The sequence below is a fragment of the Tachysurus vachellii genome, chromosome 7 (assembly GCF_030014155.1).
Source record: "Tachysurus vachellii isolate PV-2020 chromosome 7, HZAU_Pvac_v1, whole genome shotgun sequence".
Taxonomy (NCBI): domain Eukaryota; kingdom Metazoa; phylum Chordata; class Actinopteri; order Siluriformes; family Bagridae; genus Tachysurus; species Tachysurus vachellii.
In genome coordinates this window covers 26,885,609-26,904,900 of record NC_083466.1, presented here as the reverse complement: position 1 = coordinate 26,904,900, position 19,292 = coordinate 26,885,609, and the positions used below count along the sequence as shown (strand labels likewise).

Here is a 19,292-nt window from a genome sequence, read left to right as displayed (position 1 = left end):
CGGAGACCACTGGACTTCAATCAGTAATCACAACTATCTAGGTGTTACTACTCACTTCATCGATCGTAAATGGACACTGCAGTCCTTCGCGTTAACGGTACTTAAAACAGAGACACGGCATTATTCTGATGCATGTGCCGAACAGTTCCTAATGGTGGCAGACAAGTGAAACAGAAAAAGTGACCATTATCGGAACAGACAGCGCTCGAAATATGGTTGCAGCAGCAAGAAAACTTCCGTTTGATCACATCCCCTCTGCCGCACACATATTTCAGAGAACCATTACTGTTTGCCTTTCAGACAGTGGGTTTGTTGATGCATTGACAAAGTGTCGCAAAATTGTAGGACATTTTAAGCACAGCCCTACTAACACAGAGGAGCTACATCAGCAACAAACAGCAATCGGACAACAAAGAGAGCAACTGATACAGGACATTTCAACGAGGTGGAACTCATCACTCGATATGATCACACGTCTCTTACGGAATGAAGTTGCTGTTAAGTTACAGTAGTCATGCTGACTGCTGCTGAGTGGGACTCTTGTTTAGTCAATATTTTTATTAAAAAAAATGAGTTGAAATGCAATTATCTAATTTTATGCTTGCAAAAGTAGAATTAAAAGGTATAGTCTAGTGTACAAATGCTGTTTCTTTACCAGAATACTAAAATACTAGTATTACTAAAATGCAGTGGTACAAATTTTTAAGATTTTTTTTTTTTTCAGTGTGAAGAGGTAGTACAGGCGTTGTTGTACATTCTTCACTTCACTAGCATATCAGTGTCATCTGAAATCCTCAGAGATGTGTGTTCAGGTACACTCTCTACAGGGTTCACACTTCCTCCATGTAGACCCATTCATTATTACTGGTGATCAGAATTGGTGCACTGGTGTAATAAACAGTGGTAGCTCGCTGGTTAAAATGTTACTAAGGATTAAAAGTGTTTCAATTCAAATACCCCGCCTTCCAAGATGTCACTTGACAAACACATGAAAACTCTGTATGAAAACTCTGATAAATGGATAAGTCTGATAAGTGGGACAAACTGCACAAGCTGCAGATGCTCCTTGAACCATGCAAGTAAGTCTGCCACACATCCATCCCTTTTGTGGTTCCAGCTATATTTGTTACACAGCTAAAATGTCCTTGAGCTCTCACTAAGCAAAGGTAAACATGATTGTTACAAGAAAAAGCCTTTAAAAATCCATAAAATGAACTCTAGAAAATGTTAAGGATTTTAAAATCACCTTTTATATTCATGTTAAATATGCTTATCTTAGCCTAAACTAAATGTACTGAAATGTATTTGACCTTGTTATCTTCCAACTCAGGTATGTGACTGAACTCCTTGGGGGTGAAACTTATGTTTCATGCTCTGTGGTGCTGCCTGCATTCTGCCACCTTAACCATGTAATGAGGGTCTCTGATGAAGATCCAGCATATGTGGCAAGGTTCAAGACTGCCTTCAAGAAAGACCTTCCTGAACGCCAAGCTGTCATGAACAATGAATGGCTGAAACTTTCATCAGCTCTTGATCCACGTTTTAAGGACTTGAATTATTGTTTGTAGCCTAAGTGATAGCCCATTGTAGCCTAAGTGATAGGCTTGTGTTCAATAATAAAAAAAAAATTTACGGCCATTGTAACCTAAGTGATAGGCTTGTGTTAAAAAAAAACAAAAAAAAACTGCTTTTTGTTACATTGGTTCAATCTTCCTCAAACACTCACTCACTCACTCATTTTCTACCGCTTATCCGAACTTCTCGGGTCACAGGGAGCCTGTGCCTATCTCAGGCGTCATCGGGCATCAAGGTAGGATACACCCTGGACGGAGTCCCAACCCATCGCAGGGCACACACACACACACTCTCATTCACTCACGCACTACGGACAATTTTCCAGAGATGCCAATCAACCTATCATGCATGTCTTTGGACCGGGGGAGGAAACCGGAGTACCCGGAGGAAACCCCCGAGGCACGGGGAGAACATGCAAACTCCACACACACAAGGCGGAGGCGGGAATCGAACCCCCAACCCTGGAGGTGTGAGGAGAACGTGCTAACCACTAAGGCACCGTGCCCCCTCTTCCTCAAACACAATCATTTTAAATGACATTTTGCAAGAAATTCTGTAAATTCATGTAATTAATTAGATTAAAATTTTTAATCACTTACCAGCCCTAATATATGTATATATATATATATATATGACATTTTTCAAGTAATTCAATTAATTCACTTTAAGGTTTGCATTTAGAATCTCAAGATCTTCCCAATATACTTTTCTATCTGAAAAACAGTCTTGTTATTAACATCTCTTACTTTCCTTCCCACTTTTCCACCTCCCTGCTTCTCTGGGTTGCCAGATCTGCGAATATCCCACTGTGGATGAAAATATTTAATCAAGGTTCATTCAAGTTTCGATTGAAGGTATTATTTGGCAGATTGGATGCCTTTCTATCCGTATTAATTAAATGAATATGGTAAACCACATTTGAACTAAATGTTTAAAGAATGTTCTTGTTTCACTGGAATGTTTTTCAAGATCATTTTCATGCCTTTAAAAAAGCACTTTAATATACTTTAATAAAGTACTTTAATATTGTTATATTGTTGTCTAATACAGGCTTTTATAGAGTAAAATGTTTTGAAATCAGGCTTAGTTTATAGATTATTTATTTATTTTAAAATGTAGATAAAGCCACTTCTCTCGCTCATAGCTGGCAACTTTCAGGGAAACGAAACCAGGAAGTGTGAGTTGCTGTTACTGATTGTGAGTGTTTGCTTTTCAGTAAAATGGCAGAAGCGAATATTTTCGTTGCTCAGGATCATTTCAGTTGTCCGATCTGTCTGGATCTACTCAAGGATCCAGTAACTCTTTTGTGTGGACATAGTTTCTGTATGGTCTGTATTAATGGCTGCTGGGATCAGGAGGATCAGGAGGATCAGCAGGGAGTCTATAGCTGTCCTCAGTGTAGACAAACCTTCACTCCAAGACCTGCTGTGAGTAAAAACACCATTCTGGCTGAAGTAGTGGAGACACTGAAGAAGACAGGACTCCAAGCTACACGTCCTGCTCAGTGTTCAGGTGGACCTGAAGATGTTGAGTGTGATTCCTGCACTGAGAGTAAATCCAAAGCCATCAAGTCCTGCCTGGTGTGTCTGGCCTCTTTCTGTGAAACTCATCTCCAGCCTCACTATAAATCTCCTGCCTTTAAGAAGCACAAGCTGGTCGAAGCCTCCGGACGACTCCAGGATCAGATCTGCTCTCAGCATGACAAACTGCTGGAGGTTTACTGTCGCACTGACCAGCAGTGTATCTGCATGTTGTGTATGATAGATAAACATAAAAAACATAATACAGTATCAGCTACAGCAGGACGAGCTGAGAAACAGGTAACTGTGTCTTATATCTCTCTTCTATTAATAATCGGGGAAGCATCAGTGTTGGGGTCAGTCAATATTTTAAATATTTAGCCTAAATGTGATCACTGAAACTGTAGCACACTTTATTGGGAAAAAAACATATACAATAATAACACAATTATAGTTATATAAAAAGTTTGTATTGAGGTGATTTAAGACTAGGAAAAAAAAATGTAATGCAGTCTTGTATAAAAATAGCATTTGGAAAGGCCATAATCATTTTGAGCAAGAATAATTCTAGACACCATAAAATTATCAGTGTTTCATAGAATAATGACATACTGCTTATTTAGATATATTTCTCTGTATATTTAGTGATATAAACTCTCCTGGCTTCTAGACTTCTTTCTTAATAGAGTACATGCTTGTTTTACGATGACAAATGCTTCTCTAGGCTTTAGGTAATCACTGATTGACTGCAGGGATTGTGATAGTAAATTTCTATGTTTTCATTTTTATCAATATTAATTTTTTATTATCTTTTTGCATGGCAAAGGTTAGCCATGTTCTGTGTGAGGTCAGGGGAAAAGGCTATATAATGTATGCCAGTTGAATTAAGAGGGTCGATAGGAAACATTCATATTCTTTTCTATGTTGAAAACAAAGTTTTTTTTTATTTTTTTTATTTAATGTTTAATTTACAACAACTTCTCATTCATTAAACTTTATTTCTGAAAACCTCTACATATATTACTTAAGGATATGTCACGTAGGTGAGAGTATGTGCATAATCCCAACCAGGCTCCAGCATTTTTTGGAACAAATGGTCATCACACCTGGTGTTTGCAGGTTTATGTTTGACAATAATAAATAGAGCTGTTTCTCATAATACATGTTTCTGTTTAGTCTACTGTGTTTCTTTATTAATGGTGCTTGCAAAGCAACATTATTATTATTGTGCCGGACAAAACTTCAGCGCGTAACTTGTCCCGCAGCTTTTGTCCTAGACCCATGAATGAGGTGTCAAATCGACCGGCTCATTGAGGAGAAGTGTGCTATGACATTTCTAAGCGATCCGAGTACCGGTACTTCCGGTACCAGATCTCAAAGTGGCCTTTTTTTCCCATAGACTCCCATTATAAATTTTGGAGGTTTATAACTTGGCAAGCTTTTGAACTATCTACACCAAACTCGGCCAGCTCCTTTAGGGTGATACTCTGAACAAACTTTTAAATTGGTGTACCGACTGGCCTTCCAGTTGTGCCGCAGCCCCGCCCCCAAAATATGCAAAATCAAAAAACTTTTTACAACATGGATGTGTGACATATCAAAACACTCAACAATGAGGGGAACTTCCTCACGTGTATTTTGATGATGTCACATAATGTCACGTGTAGCCCCGCCCCCAAAATAAGTGAAATCAAAAAGTTAGCACAACATGGACATGTCATATATCAAAACACTCAGAACTTGCCACGTGCAAGCACCATTCACATTTTCTTCAGGAAATGTACATTCTAGTTAGTCTTAATGTTGCTGACTTCAGACTGGTGAGACAAAACATACTCTGATGCATTTGAGCGTCTGTCTATGCAGAAGCAAATGATTAATCACAAAAATTTAACTGGAGTTTAAATTAAGAAATGAATTTTTTATCAGGGTTTATATGCTATACAGGAATTCAGTGAATGTATACTACTGTTCAACACACAGCACAGGCACATTTAGATCATATAACTATTTTAAATGTTAATGAGTTTATTTACAGCTAATAAGTATGACTGAATACAGACACCTACAGTCTGCACACTGCTGAATTATATGTCTTGTTACTGCACAGAAGCAGTTGTGTGCGCTGAAGGGAAAATACCAGCAGAGAATCCAGGAAAGAGAGAAAGAGCTTCAAGAGCTAACAAAAGCTGTGGAGTCTCACAAGGTGAGTTTCTGGAACAACAACATCTGGATGCTGAAAGAGCTCTTTCTTCATCAGTCTCTTTGTACAGAAACCAAATCAGTCACAATTCTGGGCTTCCTGGAAAATATCTGATTAAGAAACATCTTCAATCTCTTTTGGTCTCCTAACAGCGCTCTGCTCAAACGGCAGTGCAGGAAAGTGAGAAGACATTTACTGATCTGATCAAAACACTTGAAAGAAGACGCTCTGAGGTGACAGCACTGATCAGAGCTCAGGAGAAAGCTGCAGTGAGCCAAGCTGAAGAAGTCATAAAGCAACTGGAGGAGGAGATTGTAGAGCTGAAGAGGAGCAATGCTGAGATGGAGGAGTATTCAAATGTCGAGGATCCCATTTATTTTCTCCAGGTAATGTCAGATCATGTACAGTATGATTGACTTACTTCTTGTAAGTTAATACTTCTTGATAGGGATGCTCCAATCAGGATTTTTGACACCGATACCGAGTACCGATTTTTTTGTCATGGTGATCAGCCGATACCAATGCTGATTCTGATGCTTCAAGTTTATATACAGTAACCGATATGTAAACTCTATGATCACCCTTAACTTTTTTTAGATAAAGACATGTTTAAGCTTGGTTACTATAAATGTTGCCTTTGTTATATTTTTGTTCTATTTTTAAAGTAATATATCTAATGTAACTATAGTTTTAACAGAGTACTAATAATCACAAAAAAGTATTCACACTCCCTCGCGAACCACTAAATGGAGAGTGTGTGCCATGCACGGCACGCTGCGTAAATTGCAGTCTCTCGTGGCCTTTTCTATATTCTTCGCATTATCGCGTAGTACGACATGCACTTTTTCTTCGGGTATGTTCCAAGTCTGCAACATGTCTTTGTATTTAAATGACTAAAGCCCCAGCAGTGTGTGAGCCAGGAAATTCCTGGGAGTGGAGAATCACTTGCCTATTTTCAAAGTCTTCGGTAATCCACTGCGCTGTCAAACGTAACATGGACATAGGGGATATGCTAGAGCTCCAAATGTCAGTAGTTAAACTCACCACGGTCACATTTTCGTGAAGTAGACTGTTTATGTGGCTGTAGAAGATTTGATATAACTCTGGCAGAGCAACATCAGTAAAATATTTGCGCCGTGGCAGTTTATATCGTGGTTCAAGATGTGCAATTAGGCGTTTAAATCCAATGTCTTCTGTGACTGACAGAGGCTGGTGGTCAATGCATATAAATTCCATTATCTTCGCGGTTATTTCCTTAGCTTTCTTGCTCTCTGGTGTGTACAGTTCGTGTTTTTTAGAATGTCTGTAATGGATGGCTGAGTGAGGGTCGCATTATTAGTTACCGTTGCCTTTTTTGCATTTGCCAGTTTTTCGTATCGCCATACGACTCGCGGTGGCTCGTTCTTAAGTGCCGAATGAGGTTTGTTGTATTAAATGTTTTGGACAATGCACCTCCACATGAGATTTCTTTGAAACATAAACGGCAAATAGCGAATTTTTCATTGTTTCTCGAAACGTCATAGTAATTCCACACCGCAATGACATGACTGCGGCGCCAAAACATTTACGTCCCCACTCATCGTCTACGTCCTCACGCATTGACGTCATCAATTGCGATCGGTTCCTAAGATCGACCAAGTTTAACGAATACCGATCGAGTCATAAAATGTGATTATCGGCCGGTACCGATATTCGGCCGATCGATCAGAGCATCCCTACTTCTTGATGACTACTTGAAGCTAAAACCTAGATAATGACATACATAGAATGGATGAAATGGCATCATTTACTCTTATTGCGTGGTTTTGGTTGAAATCTCCTCCGGAATGCCCATTTTGACACAGTGCTTCAGAGAGAGTAGACACCACAGAATCACACAGTCTTTATTTCAGGAGAGGGAAATGAGATCTGCTTGTACTGTGGTTATACCTTGCCAGGGGCGCCCCCAAGGGGTGGCCAGTGGTGGCCACGGCCACCCCTCTATAAACTCTGGCCACCCCTGTGGCCACCCCTAGTATGAATTTGAATGCATAATGAAAATTCGCAATAGTTCATGAAGTGAAAGATAGATAGATAGATAGATAGATAGAAATGGTCATAGATAGATAGTCATAAGAAAGAAAGAAAGAATTGATTTTGGGTCAATTTTAACCAAAAAAGTTATGGACTACAGCTTTAATGTCATACTGTTACTTTTTTTTTTTTTTTTTGGTGCCACCCCAAGATTTGCTGTGGCCTCCTCTGGCCACCCCTTTAAGCATTTAGCTTTAAGCTTTAAATCATGTCCCTTTGAATATACACCATGTTATAAGCTACTACAGGTGGTTATTGGTTAAGGCGTTGGACCACTGATTTTAAATCCCAGGTCCACCAAGTGTTGCTGTCGCAGTCCACCATTGCTGGGCCATTGAGCAAGGCCCTCAATACAGATGCAGTTTTTGTTATTGCCACACATTACATTACAACGCAGTAAAAGTATTTTCTTTGCATGGCAATAAGGGTTAAGCGCTCCAGTGGCAGCTTGGCAGTGCTGGGGTTTGAACAATGATCAACAACCATGAGCCTTAACCCCTTGAGCTACCATTTCCCCCATTTAAGATTACTTAAAATGTATCAAATAGGAGGACAGCTGCATTACTCTTTATTACGGTAGAAATTGGGTGAATTTGGAGGCTTAGCTAACCACTAACTTTGCAAAGTCTACATAGGCCTGGTATCAATAGACCTGGGCCTAGACCAAGCTGGAGACAGGACCTGTTAACTGTCAAGTGAACAAAGTTGTGAAACACCGCATGAGTTTGAGAAACATCAGATCACTGGGAAACAATCTTAATGCATAAAAAGATTTTATTACTGCAATTACAATCATAGAAAATTCCTGTTGACTGTAATTCTCAGTTTCAGCATGTGACCATGTTTACTAAGTTCTAAAATCTACTGATACACATTTTATTAGAAAACTACTATCATTTGTATTTGAATGTGTACAAGCAGATCTCTATGAAATAGGACATGCAAAGCATGGGTTTCTCTTTGTTTTTCTGTCTTTGTGTAGAACTTCCAGGCCATCTCAGCTCCTCTTCAACATGCAGACTTACCCACCATTACAGTGAATTCTCTCCATACGTTTGAAGATGTAATAAAATCTGTGTCTCAATTGAGAAAGAAGCTAGAAAACCACTATAAAGAGGGGACTGAGAAGATGTCAAGTCAAGGTAAGCCATAGCTATACTCTCAGTGGCTCAGTTTACATAAACGTACATACACTGAGCCTGTCATATCATTTAATGAAAGGGTCAGTGAACAAATCTAAACTTTAGTGGGTGGAATCAAAAGATTCAAGTCACTGAGATGAATTGAAATACCACCTCTACTTTGGATGTAAAACTATATTCTGTACGATTGTGTATTTGTAGCAAATTACACCTTTGATTGTACAGTATAATACCCACTGAAAAAACGCTGTTTTTTCATTGGTCTATGATTAACTGTGTGCTTGTAACTGTGTTTATCTAGTGAAGAAAGTCCGAGTGATTCCTCCTCAAAGCAGAGAAGAGTTTTTAGAATGTAAGTGTCTTCCATAAGCACACACACACACACACACACACACACAAGTTCTTCCAACTTGGAATACTTTTTTAGAAGAGTGATCAGCTTCATTAAGAGATTCATTCAACACAAGTGTGATGTTTTTACATGTTGCAATGTTTACATCAACATTCATTTTTACATTCATGTTTACTTTAACTCAAAATTTGTCATAGAAGCAAAATTCCCACTCCAAGATCATAAATTTTCAACAAGCACAAATAGAATGTTAAAAATGGTTGTGAAGGAAACAAACTTACTGATTTTGCAGTATAAATATCTGCTATATGCGGATGTTCATTTTCCTGACCTGGCAACCCTGCTTGCAGAACAAAAGAGCAAGTGGCACAGTTATATGTATACCTTCTCAGGTCTCTTTTTTTAAGTGCATATATTTTTGTCATTCTTAAACGATCGTTCTCCAATTATACTAAAAGAAACTGTTCTCAGAAACTCATGCAGTCATTATATTGAAGTGGATCCTATTTGGACTTGCAGCAGTTTCATAGTTTTAAAGTGGATTCTGACGATTTTTAAAAAAAAAAAAAAAAAATCAATATTATTATGTGGCTATTGTAACTGTAGAATAAATAACAGTTTCTTGATTTGGGAAATTCATTGTTGTTTTAAAACAATTAACTTCACATTAGACAGAAGATAATGGACAAAAGTTTTCCAGAACATATCATATAAAGTTATGTTCAGGAATTTTCTTCTTAAATTGTTAATGACGTGTTGTTTTTTTTCCTCCATCAGATTCTGGCCAGTTCACTCTGGATCCCAATACAGCAAATTTTTACCTCCGTCTGTCTGATGGGAACACAGTGGTGACTAACTGTTCATCATTAGTGACATACTGTAGTCCTCCAGAGAGTTTTGAATGTTACTCCCAGGTGTTGTGTAGTGAGAGTGTGTCTGGATACTCTTACTGGGAGGTGGAGTGGAGTGGGGTTAATGGGGTTCATATAGCAGTGTCTTATAAAAACATCAGCAGGAAAGGAAGCAGTAATGAATGTGCGTTTGGACGTAATGATAAATCCTGGAGTTTACTTTGCCAATCAACTGGTTACTCATTCTTACACAACAACCAAGAATCTAAAATCCCCATGAGCTCCATCCCCTCTAGGATAGGTGTGTTTGTGGATCACAAGGCAGGAATTCTGTCTTTCTACAGCGTCTCTGACACAATGAAGCTCCTCTGCAAAACTAAGAGCACATTCACTCAGCCTCTGTATCCAGGGTTCATGGTCAGTTCCAAGTCGACTGTAAAGCTATGCCGTCCTAAATAGATAAATATTACGGAGATTACATAAAGCTATGAACAGTCGTTTCCTCACCCTTTTTGTTTTTTCTTTTTGAGTAACAACTTTACTTCTGACTGCCACTGAATATTTACTGTATATAAATGTTAAATCACTGTCTGTTCACATAAAATTTCAACATATCAATGATTAAACCTTTTCTTTGTAAAATTACAGCATTTCTTTCTTCTTATTATTATATTTTAACTTATGTGGTATGTCCACCATATGAGTCCCTGTGGATTATTGTGTTTCCACTACAGAGAACTAATTAACACTTTTATATCCAGTTCAAGAGTTGATTTTGATTTTTGATTTTTAAAAGTTCTTGCCTTGTCCCTCTATACAGTATTTCATGAAGAAATCCTTGTTGTTCTGCAAATCTAGAGTCTTTACATGAGCCTGTGTGTAATCGTTCTTGTCTGGTTTTGTTTCTGTATCCCTTAAGTGTAACACAAATAAATGCAGTTTGTTCCACCAGGATGGGGAAAAAAATCTGTGTCTGAATCATAAAACACAAAACATACTGTATACAATATATGTAATTAATACAACACACTCCCAATCTTACAGCTCATCTAACAGAATGCTACTAATGAAATGTCTTGAAATGTTGATTGGAGATAAAAAAAACTTCACTAAATATTGATTACGTAGACTATTTCATTATGTTTTTGCAATTACAATGGATGTGGTAGTTCAGTGGTTAAGGTGTTGGACTACTGATCGAAAGGTCATGATTTCAAATTCCATGTCCATGGCCCCTAAGGAAGGCCGTTAACCCTCAATTGCTCAGTTGTATAAATTGAAATAAAATGTACAATGGACAACTGTGTCTGCTAAATGCTATAAATGGAAAATTACTATAGAAAACAAGCTACTTATATAGAATGCTTTAAATGAACTTACCTCATTGCAGTATCTCTTTCTTTTTTGTTCAAACTCTGTCTTGTTTAAACAGCTCTTGACTACTTTTTCCTGGGAACCTCAGATAATTCACTTTTATGTAAATTATATCAAACATTTTTTTTGGAATTGGATTTGAATTTAAGAAAAAAAAAAAGAAATACCCAAAGAAAATCAAAACCTAAATGAAATATGTGCCATGTACATTTGTTAAATACACCACAAAAAAAACAAAAAAAAACAAAAAAAAAATGATAAGCCATAACATTAACACCCACCTGCTCTTGTCATTGAGTCATTGAGACCTGGACTTCACAAGACATCTGAAGGTGTTCTGTGGCACTTGTCAGAAAAATTCAGGTTTTGTTTTCACATTTTTTATTTGTCAGTTCATTTTAGGTCTGTGTTGTTTTGTGTAGCTCTGTACCACCAGGGGCCTAGAAGAAAACTCATTTCATTTCAGTGCACTGGCTATTTCAGAGCATAGGCTGAAAAAATGACAATAAAAGCCTCTTTTAGGAAGCCGCCACACATTACGTATATAATTATTTATATATATATCAAATCAAATATGCTGAAATCACTGAAATGTCTGATTCTTTGTCACTTGCTAACATGATTGTATAAGTCTCTACATCTGCACCTTGTACTGAAACTTGCACAAGAAAACACACTAATAACGGTCTTCAACACGTTTTATTGAATTACATAAGGAATATAATCACTAATACAGTTTACATATCCCTCAAAAGAACCACATTTACAAAACGGAGGCATGTGTCTTGATTTCCTCCAGTGAACAATATTATATATATATATATATATATATATATATATATATATATATATATATATATATATATATATATATATATAAATATATATAATGTATGTATGTATGTATATATATTTATATATAATGTATGTATGCATGTGTGTATGTTTATGTAACACTGTAACGTTCTGTTGCATAATTATATATAGATTGATTCTATGACTAGCTTTGGCAATACAATTTATTCATGCCAGTATAGTAGTATGAATCAGGAGTCTGAGATACAGTAAGAGACGATAAGAACGAAACGGATCCCAAGTACAAACAAAAACCACCCGCTTGACTCGGCAGTACACTAAATGGACAGAGACCCACAGAAACAACACATCAAATGGGTACAAATTTAATTGAATTTCTAGTACACGTTTTGTTGAATTTCTAAGTCTTACATAATATAAAGTCTAGGGGCGCGACACCACTGTGGAATAAACGCAGATTTCTGAACAGACAGGTTGCTGAAAAACAGGTGGATTCCTTAAGAATTTCACCGACAACATTCAAATATTTTTTGTTAAAGAACGTCAGAGAAGAACATAAATAACATTCACTTCCTGTACACCTTTATGGCAGTCTGGTCGGAATTAATTACCTATCCAGCGTCTAATAAAAAAAAATAAATCACTATTATTACTTTTTCAACTTCAAGTAACACACATCGCCACATTGCACAGTTACTGTATAGCTGACAGGATAGTGTAATTGTCATGTTCAGTGTGAGTTGTGTGTTTAGTTGGATGGTTAGGTATGTCTCAGGATTTGATCATTCAGCAAGCTTGTAAACAGGGCTGCTTATACGACACGGGCACATGGTCAGAATAATGACTACATGAGGTAAGGGCTTCGTTTCAACATCAGCAGTACAGTAGTGTTGATCACTGATGGGAACAAAACATGAACAAACACGCTGCCAAAACCGACGCACCATCAAACACAACATGCACACCATGAATCAACGTGCAGAACACATACCACACATTGGAGCTGGAGTTGAGATTATCATGGTCTTGGGCAGACATAAACAAAATCTAGGTCTGATCTTGGCATCAGAATTTGGGTCTCATTACACAGAATCTCGGTCTGGACGTTCAACTCAACTCTGAAATTTGGTCACGATTGCCTGGTTGTAAATTTTGGTCCACATATTATTCAGGCTTATTCTTTTAGATACATGTTTCATTACCTGGATTTCTCTCGAACCACTTAGAATTTTTGCACCAAATCTTTATCCATATCTCAGACTCTGAAGATTGATCTGGATCCACAGTCTTTGCCAGTACTGCTCTAGATCTATGTCTAAGTTTCACAGAATGCTGGTCTTGATCTTGGTCTCAATACTTATATAAATGTTAGTCTTTTTCTTCTCAATTGTCCATCTGGATCGCTGTTTCATTATTCTGAATCTTACACTGTTGATGAGGGTCAGGGAGAACTCTGTTGAACGCTTCTCAAAAATCTCTTAGGTGTTAATTTAGGTTGTGATGCTACGGTGGCCGGGAAGTGCAAAACAAATTAACAAAACCGAAAACACATTAACAAAACCGAAAACACATTAATAAAACCCAAACCAAATTAACAAAACCGAAAACACATTAACAAAACCCAAACCAAATTAACAAAACCCAAACCAAATTAACAAATCAGAAAACACATTAACAAATTCGAAAACACAACAACAAGTCAGACAACCCAGAAACGGTAGTGTATCGTTTTTGAATGGAAACTTACCGATCATTGGACAAGACACCTGTCACTAAAGATATACAGGTATGGAATCTTATGTGTAATGTATAAAGTTCTCCGTTCAAGAAAATAACAGAATTAATCCACAGTAATCCATTCCATCCATACATTCCAACTTTTCCCTGTGGCAGACTGTTGAACTTCATGTATACTTTGAGTGACAGGTGTCTTGTCCAATCACAAACTATACCAACCGCTTCCGGGTTGTCTGAAATGTCGTTGTGTTTTCTGATTTGTTAATTTGTTTTCTGATTTGTTAATTTGTTTTCTGATTTGTTAATGTGTTTCATGCACCGATTCAGACAACCCGGAAGCGGTAGGTATAGTTTGTGAATGGAAACTTACCGATCATTGGACAAGACGACTGTCATTAAAGATATAAAGGTGAATGAAAGGTGTCTCGTCCGATGATCGGTAAGTTTCCATTCACAAATTATACCAACCGCTTCCGGGTTGTCTGACTTGTTAATTTGGTTTGGGTTTTGTTAATTTGGTTTGGGTTTTATTAATGTGTTTTGGGTTTTGTTAATGTGTTTTGGGTTTTGTTAATGTGTTTTGGGTTTTGTTAATTTGGTTTGGGTTTTGATAATTTGGTTTGGGTTTTGTTAATGTGTTTTGGGTTTTGTTAATGTGTTTTGGGTTTTGTTAATTTGGTTTGGGTTTTGTTAATTTGGTTTGGGTTTTGTTAATGTGTTTTGGGTTTTGTTAATTTGGTTTGGGTTTTGTTAATTTGTTTTGCACTTCCCGGCCACCGTATGATGCAGTTACTGTAAAGCTCAACATATGATGGACATAGTTTTCTTCCTCATGAATCATTCAGTGAGCCCTGTGGATCGGTCCATACAGCAACTCTACGCCTTCACATTGACATTTACCCTTGATTTAACATTCCACTTCATCCTGGGTTTTTTATACATACTGTACCACAGAGAATGGCAGAAAGGTAAGTGTACCATGATACTTAACAGCTGAAAGCTTCTGCACTCGTCATTTGTTAATTTTTTTTTCTTTAACTTGTCACTCATGTATCCATGTACAATCCTTAACAACTGCAAGATTCAGAATTACAGCAAGCTACTCATTTTATTAAAATATCTGACCTTTTATTTTTATTTTTTTTAAAGAGCTCACAGGAAGTACTGCAGAAATTGTATATCAGTAACATTTTAATCAACAGTCTTAACTCTTTAGCAATGAGATAGTTATCATCAGACCTAGAGCTTGCTGGCCGTTTTATTTCTTTTATTATTTTAGTCAAAGTAATGTATATTTTGAGTCAACTTGTCAGTTCAGAACATCTGTTCTGTGTGTTAAAAAGACTAGTCTTAACTCCAACTCGGATACACACACACACACACACACACTCTCACACACACACACACACACTATTTTACATATTGGCTTTTGTTTCAGGGGAGACTGATGTAAACACACACATACACAAATATACACACGCACTCTCGCTAAAAATATTATTCACGTAGCAAGGTAGCACGACCCGCACACACCTGAGCGCAAACGCACACACACACACACACACACACACACACAAATAAAAATATACTCTTAAAAACAAAACATGCACTACGAGGAGCCTCCCTGCTCTGATCCGAGATCAGCAAGTGTGGCATGGTTACTATGGATTTCACAGATGAAGTGAGAGAGCATGTGTGCATTAGGGATTGTGGGTAGGACTCGCTCTGAGTCCTGCTTGGCCAATCCAGATCGCAGGCACAGAGACACGGCACGAAACAAGCATGGCTTAAACATGGACACTAGCACTGCAGGGGTTAATGTGCACACACAAGAGTCTAGGAATGATCTGGAAGCAATGAAGATAAAGACTGGGACATGCAGGAGCTGAAGCTCAGGGATCAGAGGGTTGTGTGACATAAGATCTGAGGAGCGTATGAGTGCTTGGTCCAGGAGAAAGGAATCCCGCTGGGCTCCTTTACGGGACTTGCCTGGTAGGGGAAGGTGGGGGTCGGCGGCTGGAAGGTAAATAAGGAGCACGGATGAGTGGAAGATAGTGAGGAAGTGATAGATGGGGAAAAAGAGAAAAAAGAGGAGAAAATTAGTGAGTGTAGGCTGGATAGTAGTCAGCTGAAGCAGAAGACACTCTTTTCAGTTCATACATACTGTAGGTTAGTGAGTTCATTAGTAAAACCCCACAGAACACAGTTGATTATTATTTTAATGTCATGGCTTCAAGCAATGAAACCTGAAACACAGCAAAATGCATTTTTACAGCATTAGAAGAAGACACTCACTTCACTTCAGATGTTCAGCTTTTTCACTGATTTTCACCAAAGAAGTGTGTTTGCACACATCTCAAAATAAATCAGCAAGTTCCACAGTTCTGCAGGTACACTTGCAGTAATATCCTGCTTAAATGCAGCCATTTGAACAAAGAATTATAATACTACTTCGTAATTATAGGCTTTACATTTGTTTCTACTGACATTTAATTTGTTAGTTCTAAGTTTTGGAGCCTTTCCTGTTAAACTAATGTGATGGTCGCCAGGCTATTAGCCAGCAGTTTATCCTGGAGTAGATTACAGATATGGGGGAGATTAGGGAAGATTTTAAAGTGACATCTGAATGAAGTGGCTTATTGAGATTGATATACTCCAGAGAAACTCACTGTGCTCATGACCCAGGACTCAATCATTCAGAGTAGCTTCACATGACTTACTGAGAGATCCTCAAAACTAATATACAAATGAGGGGCGATTGAACACCACTAGGGGCAGACTGGTGCTGCTTCTTCTACTACTACTACTACTACTACTACTACTACTACTACTACTACTAATAATAATAATGTTTTGCAAAATCCAGCACTGCAATAAATGCTCATCTGTTCTTTAAAAGAACCGTCCCATCCGAAACTATTGGAACGACAAGACCACTTAATTTCTGTTTTGCTGTAAACTAAAGACAATTGTGTATGAGACCACAAGACCAATATGAGACGGATATCAACTTTCATTTCTTGCTAATTATATGTATGAAGATATGCAACCACATATAAAGTGTTTTTGTTTTTTTTTATTATTACGATGACTTTGTTTCTTTCTAATTCTGTTCTCATTTCAATAACTAACAGTTATTTTTTTCTGCTCTTTCCTTTTTCTGCTCTTGTGATGTTTTAAATGTGTAGAATGTTTTAAATGTGTAGAATTAACAGCTATCACGGAAAAGCCGACAGATTCATAAAACTCGTACATCTTTGTTGAATATTAGAATAACATTTGTGGGTGAGGAAAAAAAACTAATTACTAAAATAAATTAAACTAAAATTTAAAAGTGTGTTTTCACTGCTAGGAGTTTAAAAGAAGAGTCATGTGCTTCACCAATTCAATTAGATTTACTCAATATACAAAAAACTTGCATTGTAACTTGCAATTCAAATTCTGGAAAAAGACACAAAATCAAGGATTTCTGCAATGACTGTGAAATCCTGAAGATCTCTTAAACATGCAGCTACGTTCTCCAAATATTTTGTAATTGGCTACAATAAAAAACGGTCAAACACTCATGTCACCAAAGTTCTCATGTTATTGCTTTTCTGAACTTGAAACCTGTGGAAAAATAATGGTACATTTTTCCTCAATACCATGTCTCAGCTTCATCACAGCTCACGTGTGTTCAGTCAACATATGTTTTACTCTGCTTCATCTTCAATACTTACTATGTCTCAGTTCACCTCTGAATGAATTGAAAAAAATAGGTTACAGCTGTAACATCAGCTCAGAAGAAACATTCAAATGTGGACTACAAGTAAAAAAAAGAAAATACAGCCTTACCTTGTATTTTCTTGAGTTACCAAAAAAAATGATCAATTTTCACAGTAAATGTAAGCAATCAGCCAGGACATGTTAGGTGTGTGTTCTTTAGTGAAAACCTGCTTCTAGAAACATCATCTGGCTCAAGCTGAATGACTCTCTACAGCAAATCATCTGGAGAACTTGGAACAAACTTGTAACCTCGCTCCTTCAGACATTGGTACACACCTGTGACTCAGGTAAGATCTCAGAAGCGACCTTACAACTCATCCAGTCTTCCAATCCTACCACCTGCCCATTGGATCCACTCCCATCCACTATGCTCCAGACCATCTCACAAGACCTTCTGCCCTTCCTCGACCTTTCAGAAGCGTTTGATACGGTAAACTACAAGATTCTTTTGTACACCCACAGGAGTCTTGGGATTTGTGAGCATGTGAATGGTTTGCTTCCTACCTGAAAAGACGCTCATATCAGGTAACATGGAGAGGAGTGACATGGGCTCCATGCAGACTCTACACTGCTGGCAGGTCTACCTATGAATGCAATTTGTTCTCTGCAAATGATCCAAAATGCAGCTGTATGACTTGTTTTCAACCTGCCTAAGTTCTTGCATTCCACCCCGCTGCTGCAATCACTCCACTGGCTTCCGGTAGCTGCACGCATTAGATTCAAAACACTGATGCTTGCCTACAAAGCCAAATGGACCAGCTCCCTCTTACCTCAAAGCCCTCATCACTCATCGTACTGCTCATGGTATCTTAAGTCTGTAGCATAGTGAACCAGAGTTCATGCATTCAATGATAGTCTTAAGCACTTTTGTATGTCACTCTGGATAAGGGCATTTGCCAAATGTTGAAAATGTAAATGTAAATCTCACCTGGGAATGCTGGGAGGAGCACGGTTTGGGCGGTTGGGAACCTGTGGACTATCCCCACTGTTGTTGAAGGGACCAAGAGGCCCTGGGCGTGACGGAGGAGGCGGAGCCCCCCGGCCTGCTGGCCTCTGACCTGCCGACATCCTGCGTGGGGCAGTGGGGCTTGGAGGAGGAGATCTGAAGGGGCAGAAGCAACAGCAGTGAGGGAATCATTGATCATAAATGAATTTGGACAGCACATGATGGAAGCAAAGAAGCAGCTTTACTTTATATCATAGATGAAGAATGTTTAATGGAAACCATTAGGGGAATGGAATGATGAAACTGTCAGTAATGCAATTCATTTGTCAATTCATGAATTAATAACGTATTTCGTTTCTTAAGACTAAAAGCAGATTTTATCTGTATGTTCTGTTCAAAAGGATTGTTTCATGGAACAACATAAAAATGTTCGATTCATTAGAATATTTTTATTAAATTAAAGCGCTAAAAACAACTGGTCTTCATAAATTCTGTACACACAGCTAACACTGGAATTAACTCAATGTAGCTGAAGGTTGTTTCTCCAAGATTTTTCTCCAAATTAACACAAAATCAAACAAACTCTGTGATCTTTCAGGGGGAGGATATTGCAATTTTTTAAAAGCTGTCTTTTTGTGAACATTGCAAGAAAAAAACACAAAAAAACTTCAAGCATTTTTGGCTGCAAGAATCACAAAAAAAAATAAATCCTGGAAAGACTGTAAAGACTTTTGTGGTATTTATTTAAATACCAAAAAAAAATTCACAATTAGTTTGCTATTATTGTAAAATATATGGTCTGTGAATTGCAGCCCCTAGTGTGCCATTTTGGTACTGCAATGATGCTGTCAATATTTTTATGGTTTTCACTGAGCATTACTTTTCCCTCTAATTAAAACTGCTTTCTTAAGGCAGAAGCCAATAACCATCCATTGAGT

The 19,292-nt window shown here is 37.8% G+C and overlaps 2 protein-coding genes across 2 annotated transcripts in view; one reads left to right on the top strand and one right to left on the bottom strand.

The window, feature by feature from the left end:
* Positions 1 to 2,750: 2,750 nt before the first annotated feature.
* LOC132849038 (E3 ubiquitin/ISG15 ligase TRIM25-like) lies at positions 2,751 to 10,667 on the top strand. Its single transcript, XM_060875205.1, has 6 exons — positions 2,751 to 3,395; positions 5,206 to 5,301; positions 5,451 to 5,684; positions 8,354 to 8,513; positions 8,815 to 8,865; positions 9,643 to 10,667. The coding sequence occupies exons 1-6, from the start codon at positions 2,796 to 2,798 to the stop codon at positions 10,173 to 10,175; spliced, it is 1,674 nt and encodes a 557-aa protein (XP_060731188.1). The 5' UTR covers positions 2,751 to 2,795; the 3' UTR covers positions 10,176 to 10,667.
* Positions 10,668 to 14,159: 3,492 nt separating this feature from the next.
* LOC132849037 (dynamin-3-like) overlaps positions 14,160 to 19,292 on the bottom strand; it is a 42,636-nt gene continuing 37,503 nt past the window's right edge. The window contains exons 20-21 of the mRNA XM_060875204.1: positions 18,337 to 18,510; positions 14,160 to 15,659 (exon numbers count right to left, since the gene is read on the bottom strand). Coding sequence (XP_060731187.1) covers positions 15,620 to 15,659; positions 18,337 to 18,510 — 214 coding nt within the window. The 3' untranslated portion in view covers positions 14,160 to 15,619. The remainder of the gene's footprint in view (positions 15,660 to 18,336; positions 18,511 to 19,292) is intronic.